Here is a 16,379-nt window from a genome sequence, read left to right as displayed (position 1 = left end):
TCACTATAAACTTCACATTTCTAAAACCTAAAGTAAGTGCAAAAATGAATAAGTTTATCCTCCAGAGAAATTTATTATTGTTGTAAAAAATTGTGTCACATGTTTTGGAACCTGTTTGATACGTAAAGAGACATTACTAATTTTGGTTTAACCATTTTATCTTTTTTAATAATGAATTGTGGTGTGAATGAAATAAACGTGCGTGTCATGCACTTGAAAGAGGGTTGTTGAAGAAAGATCCGTTGACACGACGTTGTTTGATTGGTTGATAAAAAGTTAAATAAGTTTTCCTTATACAATGAATTCATATTTAAAATATATGGTTTAATGATTATTTTGTAATTTTATCACCTAAGTTTTAAACATATTATCATCATATATTTTTAATTTTTTGGTGTTTTATTCATCTACAAAATACATAACAGTGTATTGTGAAAAGAAAAAGTTAAACGTAATTGTTATCAATTTTAGTAAAATAGTATCATTTTGATATTTTGATTTTGTAAAAAAAATTACATATGAACGTGTTGTTGGACTTTTATTAGTCAATAACTTTACTTTTTTTTATGGAATTATCTTTAAAATGTTTTCATTTAATTAAAAATTACTTTTAATGAATCTCTTATTTCTTTATATCAAGTTGCAAGACAGGGTAATTTAAAATAAAATATATATTTTTGAATAAAATTCATGTAATTGAAATACTACTAAATGTAATTCTTTTGGGGTTTATTGAATTTACTTGTATTTAAGATTTGAAAAAAATATAAACTAAGGTATTGCTTAAAATACTGGTTAAGAAGTTAATTTTTCTTTATTAAAAATCATATATAAACACGTTAAAAATAACATTATGTATCGTAATAAAAAATCTAACCCCAATACTAATACTCAGGATATTCTACAGTTAAAGGCTTATTATATGGATGAATGATTATTTTTAAGGATATTACACATATCTTACATTTATTACTGAAACACACTACACATGTCTTAAAAACACGTGATAATTTAATGATTAAAAATATATTTAACTTTTGAATCATTCAAATCTTAGTTTTTATGCTCGATAATCTTCTTTTATCACGAATTAGCTTACTGTTTTAGAACATATTTCCCAACCGATCTGAGATGCATGATGAGATTCAACTATGATGTTTAACCAATTTCTACATACTGAAAAAAAAAAAAACATTGTAGAACACTACGTATGTTGCATTTTTTACTATATCACAAAATTACATTCACCAGTTTAATATATGTACATATAACTACACGACCTTGTTACAAAATAAAAAAAGTAGTTGGTTCTACAGCATGTGTCCAAACCAACTTAACCATGTGATATACAGTCCAAGATTATTTCTCTTCCTCATAAAATTTTGGTTCAGAAAGGCCTATTTCATGGAGGAGTACTTATTGTTGCTTTTTACACGTCAGAAACATCAACCTCCAACATATTTGATTTCAGAATGGGTATTCCGAAATGTAAAAATTACATTTGAAAATACCTATTTGAATAAAAAAAGGTAAGGTAGATTTTTATGAGATGTAGGAAGAAATACCTAATGCTTATTGAGGGTCTTTTAATTCCTTTGCTGTGGTCAGCATATCCATGGCAAAAAGAAGACCTAAAAGCGTACACCAGCTAGAGATCACCAAAAAAACCAAATGGATTTCTTCAGATAAAGTTATCCAAATGGTTCTCTGACCAAACCCATCTACCTAGCCACCACCCGTGGTGAGCCAAACCCATCATCTGAGATGTCAAAGCCCAAATCTTCACTTTTACACAGTGCATAGACAATGTCCATTATGCTTGGCCTCTTTGACTGGTCTTTCTGCAAGCAAGCAATTGCAACAGTGAGAACACCCATCAAACTTTCCATTGAACATGTCTCCCTTAAAATGTCCTTATCCATCCATTCCCTCACTCTCCTAGCCTTCTCTTGCTCACTGTCCACTTCAAAGGTTCTGATGGCACTTTCCCACAACAGATTTCCCTCCTTATCAATGGCTTCCTTCCCAGAAATTAGTTCAAGTAACACAACCCCAAAAGAGAACACATCCATCTTTGTGGAGACCACACCATCAGCCAGATATTCAGGGGCAATGTAGCCCTGTGTTCCCACAATGTGCATGGTGATGGCATTCATTCCAGACTTTGCAAGCCCAAAATTTGCAATTTTGGCTCTCTTGTTGTAGTCCAACAGAATGTTGCTGCTCTTGATGTCTTTGTGCACAACTCGTGGCCTTGTGTGCTCGTGGATGTATTGGAGGCCGTTGGCAATGTCAACGGCTATTCTTAGCCTTGTTTTCCAGTTCAACTTTTCCTTTCTCTCCTCATGCAACCACGAGTATAGAGATCCATTCTCCACATATTCATAGACTAGATAGCAGTTTGCTTCTTCTGGGTCTATGCAGAATCCCTCCAACTTCACAAGATTCCCATGGTTTACCTTCAACACAGAAAATGACACTTTGCTAATCAACCATTCAAGCATGAATAATGGTGCACATATATAATCATCCGAGTGCTAAAACATTTACATGGATACTGAGTAGCCTATTATATTATTACTTTGATATACTTGTTCATTAGAAATGTAACCACCTAAATTCAACCACTACCTAAAGGCTCAAATGGGAATTCATATTAACCAATTTGTCATGATTTGGAAAGAGACAAAAAGGTAAGCGGCGACTTTGTCTTTCGTTGTGCTTTTAACTGCCCTTGACGTGTTGCTTTTTAGTTAAATCATTAACACCATACTCTATGATATTAATTAACCCTGATCTGAAAAATATGACAAAGTTGGAATCATCTTTTATTAAATACCTAGAAGCAACTATGCCGTCAACCACTATTGTTTTATTCCTCTAGATTGACGCGTTTCTGACATACAAACCTGAAAATAATGAACATTGACAATCACCAAAATAAAAAGTCTGACAAAGTTTTACAAATCATTCAGACAAGTTGCTTTACAACTGAAGGTTTGTTCGCACAGCAACAACAGAATAATTAATTCTCAAGCCAGATTCCGATCATTTTTTGTCCCGAGTATTAAAATAATTCTGCATCTCCAAGGTATCTAGAGGTTTATTCCCTTGGTTTGATTATGCTAAATTATAAAAATTAGTGGCAGGTTGACTACTCATCAGACAAGTCACTTCACTTAATATCATCTGATTAAATCATCGACAATAAGATATTTATTAACTCCCAGCCTATTTTATTCAAAGTAAAAGCTCTTTTGACTCAAACCTTATCATCGACTTTTTCAAATTTCAATCTGTTCTTGCATATTTGCTTCTGCCGTCTCAAGAATAACACCAGGAACTAAGCACAAGTTACTGATCTTTTCATTAATTGTCTTAAGAGACACATCACTAAAAAGTTTTGATTGATTATGTTGCATGGAAATAAAGTTCTTAAAAAAAAAACTAATTCATACCCATAACGTGTTGAGGGTTTTTCTACTCTCATCCAATAACAATACCATAATCTTAAGTTTATTAAATTTTATAACACTTTTCTAAATCAAAGAGTACAATAACTTCCTCAAAAGTCGAGCTTGCCATAATTTTCAGGTGATTAGCAATGCAAACTTTGTCAGAAAATTAGATTCAAACAGATATAGAATTCAGTTCCACACCTTAATCCAAATTCCAACCACAAATGATGCTAAAACTCTTTACAGTGATGGCAGATGAAAATGAAGAACAAACAAAGAGTGATATGCAATAATGTGAAAAAAGGACTAAGGAAAAGAGATTGGTGCTGTGAGTGGTTACCTTCTGCAAGATCTTGAGTTCCTCATAGGCATTCCATTTCATCTTCTTGATGGCAAAGAGCTCCCCATCAATCTCCCCTTTGTAAACGGATCCCTCAATCAAGGACCTTCCATCAAACCCATTAGTGGCCTCCACCAGTTCCTCAACATCAAAAACCCTATACTTGTCCAAACAATCCGACACATTCGCCATCAGTTTCACATCCAAATCCCCTTTCTGTCCCTCTTTGCCTCCCGAATACACCTTCTTCCTCCCTCCCTCCTCCTCCTCATCCTCATATCCCAACCTTTTCTTCATCACAAACTCTCTCCACAACCACAACCCACTTACCAACACCAATAACATCCCCACCACCCCCAACCCAATCCCCAACCCTCTAACAGTTCCAGTTCTATCATTGCCACTCCCACTCCCAGTGTCACTCCCATTCCCACCAGGGGGCGCAGCCGGAGCCACCGCAGGCTGCGACAGAGACGGAAGCTGCTCCACAGGGATGAAAATGGTGTCGTAATCATGGAGTGTGTCGTTGTTGACGTCAATTATATCCTGTTCCTGAACCCCAAAAGCTGAGGCAATGGAGGAGATGTTGTCCTCGGGTTGCACAACGTAGGAGATCATATAGTTAGTGTTGTTGGTTTCGGGGCATTTGCAGAAGACAGGAAAGATGGTGACCTGGCCGATGGAGAGGTTGGTGGCGACCAAGGTGGGGTTGACGGTTTCGACGGAAGGGTAGGTGGTGAGGTTGTTGAACTTGTAGGTGGAGACGACGAAGAAGGTGTCGTTGGGTTGGATGGCGTAGGAGATGTTGGCGTAGGAGAGGGACCCGAAGGTGGCATTCACGGGGTTGCAGGAGCAGGTCAGAGGGACGAAGAGGGGCTGGTCTTCGACCAGGGCAGAGGACACGGAGGAGATGTTGCTCGGCGTGGCTATCATTAGGCGGCTCACCTCGAAGAGGTCGCCCACGGCCGCCAGGTCCAGGAAGTTGGGGGCGGAGGCACGGTAGAAGGCGTAGGCGGCGCAGGTGCGGGTGCCCGTGCACGTGAAGCCCGTGTTGTTCTCCTGACGTGGCGTTTGGGCGTGGGAAGAAGGGAGCAAGTGGAAGAAGAAGAAGATGAACATGAGAAGGAGGAAGTGATGCAGTTTGAGGGGTGTCATTGTGTTTGTGTAGGTGGTTGGTTTTGTTTTGGGGTTCTGAGTTTATATTCGAATCATCGTCTTCTTCCTTTTCTTCTTCTTAATAGTTATGTTGTGTTGTGTGGAAAAGTTTGTCTGAATTCTGGTCAAGATGGTTGAACAATGAATGTTCAGATTCCTTTTGATAAAGGGTGTTCCATTTTCTACAGCTGCCTTCTGCCACACGATTCTAATAATAAAGTTTTGGTTTTTAATAATTGAATATATCATTTATACTGTAGACTGAAACTGCGATAACTGATGATTAAGCTTCAGAAACTTGTATTTTAATCCCAACTCCTCGCTCACAATCTTGTTTCTTGCTTTGAGTCAATTACGTTATATTATAATAATGGTTTTCAATTTTATTACCTTCAATTCATACTTATCTTTGGTTTGGGAATATGAAGACTCAGTGGGAAGAAATTTCAGACGTGTAAAACCGGGTAGAGAACTAGAAGTGGAGTCTCTGCACTATGCAGAAAATGGACAGTAGTTCTTGTTGTTCAAGGTGCTTAATAATTAATGAATTAGTGCATGTGGCATAATGTCAAATTTGGTGTCATTTATTAGACTAAACCTGATCCCAAAAGTCTTAGAAGTTGACCTTAGATCTAGACTTCCATTATTGATGAGATGGCACCTGGAATTTTAATGGCTTGACTTGCTCATAGCACAACTTTCGAACAGTTTTTGGCAGAAAAATCAATTTGGTTAGATGTATTTAACCAAGGACCGCTATGTGATCTCATGTACATTCCAAAGTGACCTTCACAAGTTGATAATAAGAGATAAGGATTGGAAATGGAATGCAGTGTATTTCAGCAGTAAAAAATATAATGCATGAAAGTGGTGATTAGAAAAATCAATACTTAACACAGTAAAACAATCTTTACAATAGAATATGTTTATACCGATGACCATCCACTGAACTTTTATTCTTCCACTGAACATGGTATTGTTTTCTATTCAAACTTAGAGTTTTATCTGAATAATTTAAGTTATTTAGATAATATGGAAAAGGACACTTTTATGATTGCTCCTAAGTCCTGAAAAAGGCGTTGGATTGTGTGCTGTTGGTTTGTGACCTTAGAGAGGGTAGTGGCTGAGATCATATTTGTTTGATGGGATTTGCTGGAATTATAAAAGCTGGCCAAAGAATCAATGAAGGTTTTTGAGTCCAAATGAACAGCAATATTCTTAAGTATCCTCTTTAGAAACACAAGAAATAAGGAAAAAAAAAACACTGTTTTCTATATTCAATAATTTTGAGTTCATACAATTCAGAATAAAGAATGAAAATCAAAATCAGAAAGAACTTAAGTTTCTATTTATAAATAAGAAGGTAAAAAAAAGGGACATACATACACCTCTTGAAACAGAAAAATGGGAAAAGTAAAAAGTGAAAAGAAAATATCAATTGTCATTATAAGTGATGAAATATATACAATTATCTCTTGGTTATGTCATCCTTCTGGATAGTAGTATCCCACAGGTCACCATATTTTTCATTGAACTCCCATATGTTCATGGTATTATAGTCATTTATCAACTTGTCTCGAGCTCCTCTTTCCATATTGTATATGTGAGGTTCAAAGTGGTGGGGTTTATCAGGTTTATCCATCTCAATAATGCAAAATACGATTACAAATACGCCTGCTGCAATGTACAAATACTCCCCCTGAAAAATTGAAACTTGTTAGTCAGAAAGTTATACAAAGTTAGCAAACTAACAATGCAAATGCACTGTTTATATTCAAACATTTGATGATTCTGTTACCGGAACATTGAAGTACACCCCAAGAGCAATGGCTGGTGGGAAGAGCCATGACATAAGCCCTGCATAAAATGAATGATAGTAAGATAAAAAAGACCATTATATATATTGAAAATGTTGCGAATGATAATCAAAAACACACCCTGGAATCCTGTGGGGGGTTCTGCTGCTGCTATCTCTTCCATAATTGAACCCCAAAATGTTCCTGAAATGAATATTCATCATCAACTTTGTCAACTGAAAAGTATGTGTTTTATTCTATATCATATTTTCAACTTGTATGTGTTTTATGAATATGCTCAGATGTCAAGAAAAAAGGCTAAGAATGGACCCCATAATTCTCTTACAAATTTCTACAAATAAAATCATTCTTTTTAATCTTTTTGTTCATGGTCCTGTGACAGCGATGAAAAGAAAGTTGGAGCAAGAATGAAAAACACAGACCTTTCTGTTCTCCTTCAAAGTAAGTGTGATGGTCATCATAAATTCCATACTCAAAATCATCCTGAAATTGGCATGAAAGAAGTGAAAGTGACGGTGGAAGCAAAAGGGCAGAAGAAAAGAGAAGAAAACAGAAGAATGGTCGAGAAGATATACAGCATCAATTCCATTGGTAGCATATACGTCTTTAGGATCTTCATTGAGGTCAGGCTCTATCTCGTTGAAACCAGCATTCAACAAGAATCTTGTTGGGGTGTTACCGTTGGTGAAGATCTTTGTGAGTGGTGTTTGAGAAAACGAGAATGTTTTGGGTTGAGAAGGAATGGGAGGGAGAAGTGAGAGTGAGGAACACACTGCCATCTCTGCTTTTCTTTCTTCTCTGTCCGTCTATCTATCTATCTCATCCTATATAACATGCTCCACACAAACAACACACTTTAGTTTTATATTCAATTATCTTATCAACTTGTTATTCTATACGAGTTTAAGCCATATGTGTATATATATGTCTATTGGACGTTGGATTCTTGTTAGTAATAAAACTTCATAAATGAATTAAAACTTTTGAATAGTTAAAGAAAAATAAATTATTAAAAGTACCTATACAAGACAAAGACAAGGCTTTTTAAAGAAAAAAGTATTTTGTACATTACAAATATAAAAGTATAATAGATATGTCTTTTCGGATAAAATAATATCCACCTTCAGAAAAAACAAAAAAATTCACTATTCTTAATTTCACCGTTCTGCTCTCTCTGTTTTCGGAGTCAAACAAGACACACTACAAAAACCTATGTTTCTCTCTTTCCATCAAACTTAAACAGAGTTCTGTTTCTTCCTTTGATTGCATTTAATACTCCACTCACTCACACAGTTTACACCAATCAAAGGTACCATTCATACTCTCTCCTCACTACCCACTTCCATACTAAATCCTGATGCATTCAGTACAACTTCCTTTTAGCATCAGCTCGTCTTCCAATGTATTTATTTTTTCATTCTCTGTATAAATAAAAAAACGTTTTCTCTCCCCTGTATTGCTTACCAATTGCCACCCTTTTATACTTCACTAACTAATGCCACTGTTCATTCATGTTCTTCACTATATTATTTCTCATCTTTTATGTACCAAGGTGTTGATCCCCTGTAAGCTAATCTGCATTGTTGAAGAAACAAAAGTGTATTTTTCCTTTATGAAGCAACTAGCAAGCTAATTGCAATGATCTTTGGTGGTTTTGTTTCAGGCTTGGAAATGCATAAGGAAGCTGAGGATGACTATGCCCACCTTTCTAGCTTACTTCAAGAGTTCACCAGTATTCCCAACATTGACAAGGCATGGCTTTTTAGCTGTAAGTCTCCTTTGTTGCTTTCTTTGAAAAGCAATGAACTTTTCAATTATACTAAAGGGAGAAAAATAGAAATAACCCACAGAAGTTAAAATCAGATGAAGAAACTAAATGAGAGAGCTTTTTGTGAAGCAATTCATGCATCAGCTAATTTTAGCTCTCAGGAGAAGAATTTATTTCATTTTATATTCTTATTGTTTTCTTCTCATTAATTATTGTTGAGAAGTTTATCGAAACATAGTTCATTTATTTCATTGATCTGTACTAGTTCCATCGCATTGCTAGCCAAATTGAGACTTTGCCCTTTTGTCTGTAGCTCCAGGGTTGCACTTGCAAGGAATGTTTGCAGTTTCCCAATCAGATCTTTTAACAAACACGAGGAGGACATCCATCATGTCCTGTAACATTCTAAAAGAAAGGAACAGTTCTGTGAATTTTCTGTGGGCTCCGTTTCCAATAGAGATGTCTGGCGTGTCCGTGATTGTTCCATCACCATCTGGCTCAAAGCTCTTAGTGATTCGAAATCCAGAGAATGAAGCTGCTTGTTGTTTTCAGATTTGGAGCTCTTCTCGAATGGAGAAGGAGTTCCACATTCCTCAATCACTGCATGGCTCAGTATACAATGATGGATGGTAAGTAAGTAATATGTTATTCATGTCTTTTGTGCCTTTGAAGCTTGGTTACTTCAAAATCAGTTATGTATCCGTGTCCGGATATCAATACATGTATTATATGACTGTCTTTGTATTGAATCTTTACGGTCTAACTTATACATATATACACATACACACTCTTGGGACTGAGACAAACTTACTGCCTGAATTATACATATACACAAATACTTTTTGACAAATTTCGCTAGAGGTCAATAATCAATACTGATACAATAATGTTACTTCCAGATAACAACCTTTGGCCATGTAATCTATAGTGAATGATCCATATTCCGGGCTTTGACAAATTATCAAGGATCTAACATAGCCTTCCTCTTTTACCTGATTTTGGGACTGATTATCATGTGAACATAGGCAGAGTTGACAAATCAATACTAATATTAACTATATTAAGAGAAAAAGGAAATCTAAGAAATATATAATATAATTATATTTAAGTTAACATATATTGCCATATCTGTATCCTAGTTTTTTGTTTTTTTTTCTAAAATATCATATTTATGTATCATATCATATAATATTGTATTCAATACTTGTATCTGTATCTGCACAGCATAGTTTGGCATTGTTCAATGTTAAACTGTTACTCCTTTTAGCTCATTAGTTGTTTAGTTTCGTAAGTACTCATATTTTTAACTTAGTAGGGGAAACCTCTTCTGAACTATTACTACATTAATGTAGACCCTTCGTGCCATGCATTATGAGAACATTCGTTTTTCCTATTTTATATGGTTTAGGTTTGAGGGTGTCTCGTGGAACATGAATGAAACATGCGTAGCATACGTAGCAGAAGGGCCCTCTCCTGCAAAGCTCACATTTAATGGTTTGGGGGGCTACAAGATAGATGGCTGTGCAGATAAGGATTCAGGTTATTGGAAATGTCAAGGGGACTGGGAGGAGGACTGGGGAGAAACATATGCTGGAAAGAGACAGCCTGCACTATTTGTTATCGACATCAACAGGTTTTTCATCATTCATTTCAATGATGGATAATATTTTGATATGTTTCTTATATAGGAATGTTAGTTTGGTTTGTATTTTAATTTTACAGTGGTGAGGTGCAAGAAGTCAAAGGAATTGACAAATCCTTGAGTATTGGCCAAGTTGTATGGGCTCCATTTACTGAAGGCTCAGAACAATACCTTGTTTTCGTTGGGTGGTCATCTAAGCCAAGAAAACTTGGCATTAAGTATTGCTCTAACAGACCTTGCGGATTATATGCTGTTAGACTTAGAGCACTGCATCATGATTCAAAATCTAATGAACCAGTGCTCCAGTAAGTCGCATTAGTAAGATCTTATCAACTCTTATTCTTTTTTGACACCTATTTGAATGTATTTACTTATTGCAAAGTTGGTTATTTCTGAACTGAATTATGAAAACAATGTTTTACATGTAGGTCAACTGAAGAATTTCATGTGCTGAACCTTACTCAAACTATAAGCAGTGCATTCTTTCCACGGTTCAGGTAGGCTGTTCACCGGTCAAATCACATGTTTTAAGACTTTTTGTCCAATAGTTATTAGGTTTTGGTTGTGCTAGTATTGATTAATCTTCACTTGTTTCAAAATCTTGAGAGTGGAAAACATTTTTCCATGAAGTTTTTGGTGTGTATAACTGTGATTTTGTTCACAAGAAAATGGAAACATTTCAAAAGATGAAGATGACTAGCAGAAAGATCAAGGTTATTGTTATCTCGAATCATGTCAAGTCAACAGATAGTGGCAGTAAGGCTTGAAATTCTTGGATCTGGTGGATGGTGGTTGTAGCCAAAGGATAGGTTTCTTTTTCTTTTCCTGAAGTTTTATTTTTGTGTTTTTAATTTTCAAGTTTTTGAGATGTCATGGCTTATTTTCAGAGAATTGGAAGATATGAAAAAGGTTACTTGAAACTTACATGCCTTTATGATTGAAACAAAGGGTATTACTGTTTTGTTAGTGAGGGATGTATAAAGGTTCTTCTACAAAAAACTATTTACTGTTATTTCTTTTATCCAAGTCAAGTAAGTTGCCAACGTGGTAAATCATCTTGTACTCATAAGTTAATTTAATCACATAACACTAGTTTTCCTTTCGAAAATTCAAATGATTGGTTTATTAAGCAGCAACTTAGTGTAGTCAGTAGTGTTAGTCACGATTCATTCTTTGTTAGTCAAAGCTGAAAGGTTGGCATAATTTAACTGGTCAGAAATCAGTGTCAGTTTGTGCTGCCTTCGATGTTGTTGGTCACATATTGGACCTATTTGAGCTTCTTTAGCTCAATAATTTTAGATAGTTTCCACATTTTGCAGTCACACATCATATTTTTCCAGTTAGAAATTTTATATTATAGCATGGATGCTTGTACCTGATTACTGCAGAAATAATCCAAGTTTTTGTACTCTGGATTAAATTTATTTTTTTTCTGTTCCTTTCTTATAACAACGTGTCTTCTCACTTTCCCGTGGTCATTGTTTTCTAATCTTTTATATGAACAAAGTGACTTGTCTGAAGTTAATCAAATATTAGCTCATGAAAGTATATTAGTTGTTGAGAAATATTGGAACATGAGTTGTGTTCTTAATATTCTGACCGTTGTTCATGAATTTTCCACCAGTCCAGATGGAAAATTTCTTGTGTTTTTATCTGCAAGAAGTGCTGTGGACTCTGGAGTGCATAATGCTACAAATTCACTTCACAGAATTGATTGGCTAACTAATGGAAAACCTTTCCAATCTTCCAAAATTGACGACATCGTAAGATCTTCCTATGTGGCCAGTTTGATTTTAATGTATTTGGTTTAACTGCATTCTTTAATAACTTAGAGTGAACCTTTTTGTTACTTTCTCATCTAGTTCATTTATTAAATACACTGGATTCAAGTCTAAGTTCTTGGATCACATAGGCCATGTAGTTTTTCATTTGTGATTTTCAGATTGTTTATGTTAGTATTGAGGATCCTTGCTATTTTACAAAACAAAACATCATATGATACTTGGTGCTATAAATAAGATTCTTTTCTCTTCTTCATCCTACCCCTTCTCTTAGTGAGATCTAAGCATATGTCAATTAGTGCATATTGTTTTCGGTTAATAACTCAGTCTTTTCAATCAATTTTGGAGATTCCTGTTGTGATGTGCGCTGAAGACGGTTGCTTCCCTGGGCTTTATTGTACCACTATTCATAGTAATCCTTGGTTATCTGACAACTGCACAATGATTATATCATCCATCTGGCACAGCAGTGAAGTTCTGCTCTCAGTGAATGTGCTGAGGTAAGTAAATAACAACAGGAATGTTTTTTATTCCATTTATCAAAGGTTGTGTATTCTTTATTATCAATTCTTTTTTCATCACATTATAGTGGGGAGATAGTACATATCAGCCCTGTAGATCCAAATTTCTCGTGGAATCTTCTTACGCTGGATGGGAACAATATTGTTGCCAGTAAAAACAACTGCTCAATTTGTCAATACCTGGGACTTTTGAAGTGGAGGAATATGTTTTATCGTTTTTCTTTGTTAATCCTTTTGCAGTTTCCAGCAGTCCGGTTGATTTTGCTCAAATAAGGTATGGAAAGGCCATTAAGAAGGAGACAAACAATACTACATGGAGTTGGTCAAATATATCCAGTCCCATATTCAGATGCTCTGACAAGGTTTGTTCTATTTTCTTGTCAGATATTATCAGAAATCATTGTTGCAAACATATGTCATTCTATTTAGAAGCGAATCATAGGATTTTGGCTGCAGGTTAGATCTTTGCTGTCCTCTCTCCAGTCTAGTATACTGAGGATCTCAGTTAAGGATGCTCATGATGGTCAAACAAAAGGTTTTCAAGTTATTCCGGTTTCTTTCTCGTGGATATTCAGTGCTAAGTTGAATGACTTAATGAAATTTCAGATATGCTTTAATTTGTATCTGTGTATTCTCAGAATCCAACTGATAAGGTATCCTATTAGATTTATGAAATTCAATCCATATACTGCTCGTCAATAATGAGGTGAATTAATCTGATTCATGTGATGAAATTTAAACATATGGGACTAAATTCACTATTGAAAATCATACTGTGATTGTTCCCTCCACTCTCCCCAACATGCACTGTCCCCACCATGTCCTCTCCTAAAAGGGAAAATGAACAAAAGTTAGCTTTTGATTGGTGCATGAAGATAATACTATGTATTATATCTTGCATAAAATCTTGATTTTATTGACAAAGAAACAAGAAAGTAGAAATGAAGCTTTAGTTTATATGTTCACTATAAGGGGGCTATGTATAAACAACCATTTAACAGAGAGCATAAAAGAACTTTGTGGTATGTGACTATTGAAAATATTTGACTTGATAAATTGATGAAGATTGTCTTGTACAATGCAACCACTTATTTGGTGATACGGTACTTCAGGAACACACTTATTAATTACGCCCTATCAATAAATCTTCTCAAATTTATTGACCAGTCAATTGACTATTATATCTATCTATTTTAATTTTAATTTCAGGTGCTACAAAACCTTTTGAAGCTATATTTGTGTCTTCTAAAACCAATACCAAGATTGAATTTGATCCGTTAATTGTGATCCTTCATGGAGGGCCCCAAGACGTCTCTTTGTCATACTTTTCTAAGTATTTGGCTTTTCTATCTACAGTTGGATACAGCTTGCTGATTGTAAATTACAGGTAGCCAAAATACTCTTGAACTTCCAATCATTAGTTTGGTTCAGTATTGTTATGCCAAGAGAGATGGAACTAACATCATAAACTTAAATATTTTAAATTATTAGGTACCTAATTTGAAAAGAGAAATTATTGGTAACAAAAGTTGGTCACATATTGAGGACATGAAACTTATTTATGCTTTTAACTCCTAAAAAAGGATGTAAGACTATTGCCTTTTTTATGCAAAACAAGCTTAATTGACTTCATTAGCTCGAAGTACCTGTCAAAGAGGATTGGTTGTAGATCCTATCATTTGAATCCTTAGAAAAGGAAGCAAGTTTACACTAGATACCAGAGAAAATAAAGAACACGACTCTTTGCAGGATAAGTTTATAGAGTTTAAACGAGAATGTTAGCATATATGAAGTTTAAATAGCTTCCCCATGAAGTAAAAAATAAAAAATACTCAGTCTGATATTGGAATGGGAAATAAATGTGGATACCTATCTGTAAGAGCTACATTAGGAATTTAGAAATTGAAATGAATTATGGGAATTGTGAACAGAAGGATGTTTAGGGTTTAGTTAGACTTCATAATGGTAAACGCTGAGGAGTTGAAAGTGAAAGGCTGGTCAATTTTTTGTTATGCTATAAGGACTCTGAATAATTATACTTCGATAAAATTTCCTGGACACAAGTCTTTCATTCTCCATATGCATCTTAATTTATATTGTTTAAAAGTTTGCACTACTCGGACTGCTTTTCTAGAGAAATAAATGTCATTGTCAACACCCATAAGGAAACTCATTATGACCACGTATAGCTTATAGAACCTTTAGATGTCAAAACATGGATAAAGAATGTTTTTAGTTGTCCATTCTGAGGTTTCATATAATGTTATTATTTCTCAGAGGTTCATTGGGATTTGGTGAGGAAGCATTGCAATCTCTTCCAGGGAATGTTGGGTCTCAGGTATTTATTATGTTCTACTTCTGACGCTAAATACTTTGATTAGCTTATGCTATAGAAGCAAAGCTTTAATTTATAAGCTAGTTTAGCAATATAGATACGCTAGATTTTCTGGGTCGGACCTTAATTTTAGTTTTTCATATATAGGATGTCAATGATGTTCTCTCTGCCATAGATCATGTCATCAACTTGGGTCTTGCCAGCCCATCTAAGATTACAGTAATGGGCATTTCACATGGTGGTTTTCTGACAACTCAGTTGATTGGCCAGGTGCAATAACTCCACTTAATAGATGTTTTTGTCTCACATGTTGCATTATCAATTTGCTGTAACATACGAACTCTGCATTTGCTGCAGGCACCAGACAAGTTTGTAGCAGCGGCTGCAATCAATCCTGTTTGTAACCTTGCACTGATGATTGGAACAACAGATATCCCTGATTGGTGCTATGTAGAAGCTTGTGGAACCACTGCCAGAAATTGCTTTACTGAACCACCTTCCGCAGATGATTTGACTCTCCTTTATAACAAGTCTCCCATTTCACACGTCTCAAAGGTATGTACATTGAGCTGAATAAACACTTGCAGATTGAATTTCGCCGGTATTTATAAGAGCTCTCAACAAAACCATATTGAAAAAAGAAATCTACCTTGATCATTAAAAAGTAAACCATAAAAAACCCTTTGCTCATTGCAATATAAGAATGTAGAGGCATAGGCATCTCATTACTTCTGTTACCGATGATACTCCCTGCAACGTTGTTAAGCTTTTGAGCAAACTGAGTGGACCCTATTTTTTTCACTTGCAATGAAGCTTAAATTTCATCTCCTTTTATCCTTTGTGTCCTTTCTATTGATTCTGTATATGAAGTACTTTATATAGTATCACATGGACTGATGGAGCTCTTAAGATGGTAGTTTTTTTTTTTGTCCATCTTACAGCTGAATTCTGGAACGATAGTTTGTATTTTGATGAGTTATGCAGGTAAAAGCACCAACACTATTCCTATTAGGTGCCCAAGATGTTCGTGTTCCAATGTATGATGGGTTGCAAGTAAGTACTTAGTAGCTTTTGGATAGTCACAGTGAGGAGTTACCATCTTTATTGGTACTATTGACAGTAAAAGTTGAAATGTTTAAATGTGCAGTATGCTCGGGCTTTGAAGGAGAAAGGTGTAGATGTCAAGATCATTATGTTTCAAAATGATGTTCATGCACTGAAAAGGTAGACAACCTACTGGAATTAGAGAATCACTCCTGTTTTTAACTTATTTTCTGTTATATTTTTGCAGGCCACAATCTGACATGGAATCTTTCCTTAACATTGGGGTGTGGTTCAACAAGTACTGCACATACGGGGCAAGCGAATCACGAGATTTCCTGAAGACCTAAACGCTCAAGTAATGGACAGAGCCATGAAGGATTAAAAGAGCCACCAACTGTTTGTGATAATAAAAATGAGGACAAGCCTGTTTGTCACCCTCTGCTAGAAATGTGTTGGAAATAATGGTGTCGATATATTTTATTTATTTTTCCTATTCCCCTTAATTTTCACTAGCATAC

At 35.3% G+C, this 16,379-nt stretch overlaps 3 protein-coding genes across 6 annotated transcripts; 1 reads left to right on the top strand and 2 right to left on the bottom strand.

The window, feature by feature from the left end:
- Window positions 1-1,194: 1,194 nt before the first annotated feature.
- Window positions 1,195-5,168, bottom strand: LOC124821850 (serine/threonine receptor-like kinase NFP). Its single transcript, XM_088096212.1, has 2 exons — window positions 3,799-5,168; window positions 1,195-2,459 (listed from the first exon to the last, which is right to left on the bottom strand). The coding sequence occupies exons 1-2, from the start codon at window positions 4,951-4,953 to the stop codon at window positions 1,722-1,724; spliced, it is 1,893 nt and encodes a 630-aa protein (XP_087952338.1). The 5' UTR covers window positions 4,954-5,168; the 3' UTR covers window positions 1,195-1,721.
- Window positions 5,169-6,279: 1,111 nt separating this feature from the next.
- PNSB5 (NAD(P)H dehydrogenase 18) lies at window positions 6,280-7,622 on the bottom strand. Its single transcript, XM_047293799.2, has 5 exons — window positions 7,346-7,622; window positions 7,193-7,253; window positions 6,891-6,953; window positions 6,752-6,810; window positions 6,280-6,652 (listed from the first exon to the last, which is right to left on the bottom strand). The coding sequence occupies exons 1-5, from the start codon at window positions 7,547-7,549 to the stop codon at window positions 6,422-6,424; spliced, it is 618 nt and encodes a 205-aa protein (XP_047149755.1). The 5' UTR covers window positions 7,550-7,622; the 3' UTR covers window positions 6,280-6,421.
- Window positions 7,623-7,934: 312 nt separating this feature from the next.
- Window positions 7,935-16,364, top strand: LOC124821855 (acylamino-acid-releasing enzyme-like). 4 transcript variants are annotated; one of them, XM_088096210.1, is made up of 18 exons: window positions 7,935-8,079; window positions 8,434-8,538; window positions 8,852-9,167; window positions 9,947-10,171; window positions 10,261-10,485; window positions 10,609-10,677; window positions 11,805-11,943; window positions 12,310-12,461; window positions 12,551-12,633; window positions 12,723-12,844; window positions 12,939-13,017; window positions 13,692-13,869; window positions 14,760-14,820; window positions 14,965-15,087; window positions 15,175-15,372; window positions 15,802-15,870; window positions 15,965-16,041; window positions 16,109-16,364. In XM_088096210.1, the coding sequence occupies exons 2-18, from the start codon at window positions 8,442-8,444 to the stop codon at window positions 16,206-16,208; spliced, it is 2,313 nt and encodes a 770-aa protein (XP_087952336.1). In that variant the 5' UTR covers window positions 7,935-8,079; window positions 8,434-8,441; the 3' UTR covers window positions 16,209-16,364. The 4 variants fall into 4 exon arrangements, 3 of the variants coding, with proteins under 3 accessions (XP_087952336.1, XP_087952337.1, XP_087952335.1); XM_088096211.1 differs by lacking the exon at window positions 7,935-8,079 and adding an exon at window positions 8,139-8,172; XM_088096209.1 differs by lacking the exon at window positions 7,935-8,079 and adding an exon at window positions 8,205-8,335.
- Window positions 16,365-16,379: the final 15 nt, after the last annotated feature.

The sequence above is a fragment of the Vigna umbellata genome, chromosome 8 (assembly GCF_029865625.1).
Source record: "Vigna umbellata cultivar VRB3 chromosome 8, Vumbellata_1.0, whole genome shotgun sequence".
Taxonomy (NCBI): Eukaryota; Viridiplantae; Streptophyta; class Magnoliopsida; order Fabales; family Fabaceae; genus Vigna; species Vigna umbellata.
Note: the sequence above shows the minus strand (reverse complement) of the source record. Positions and strands in the feature narration are given on the sequence as shown.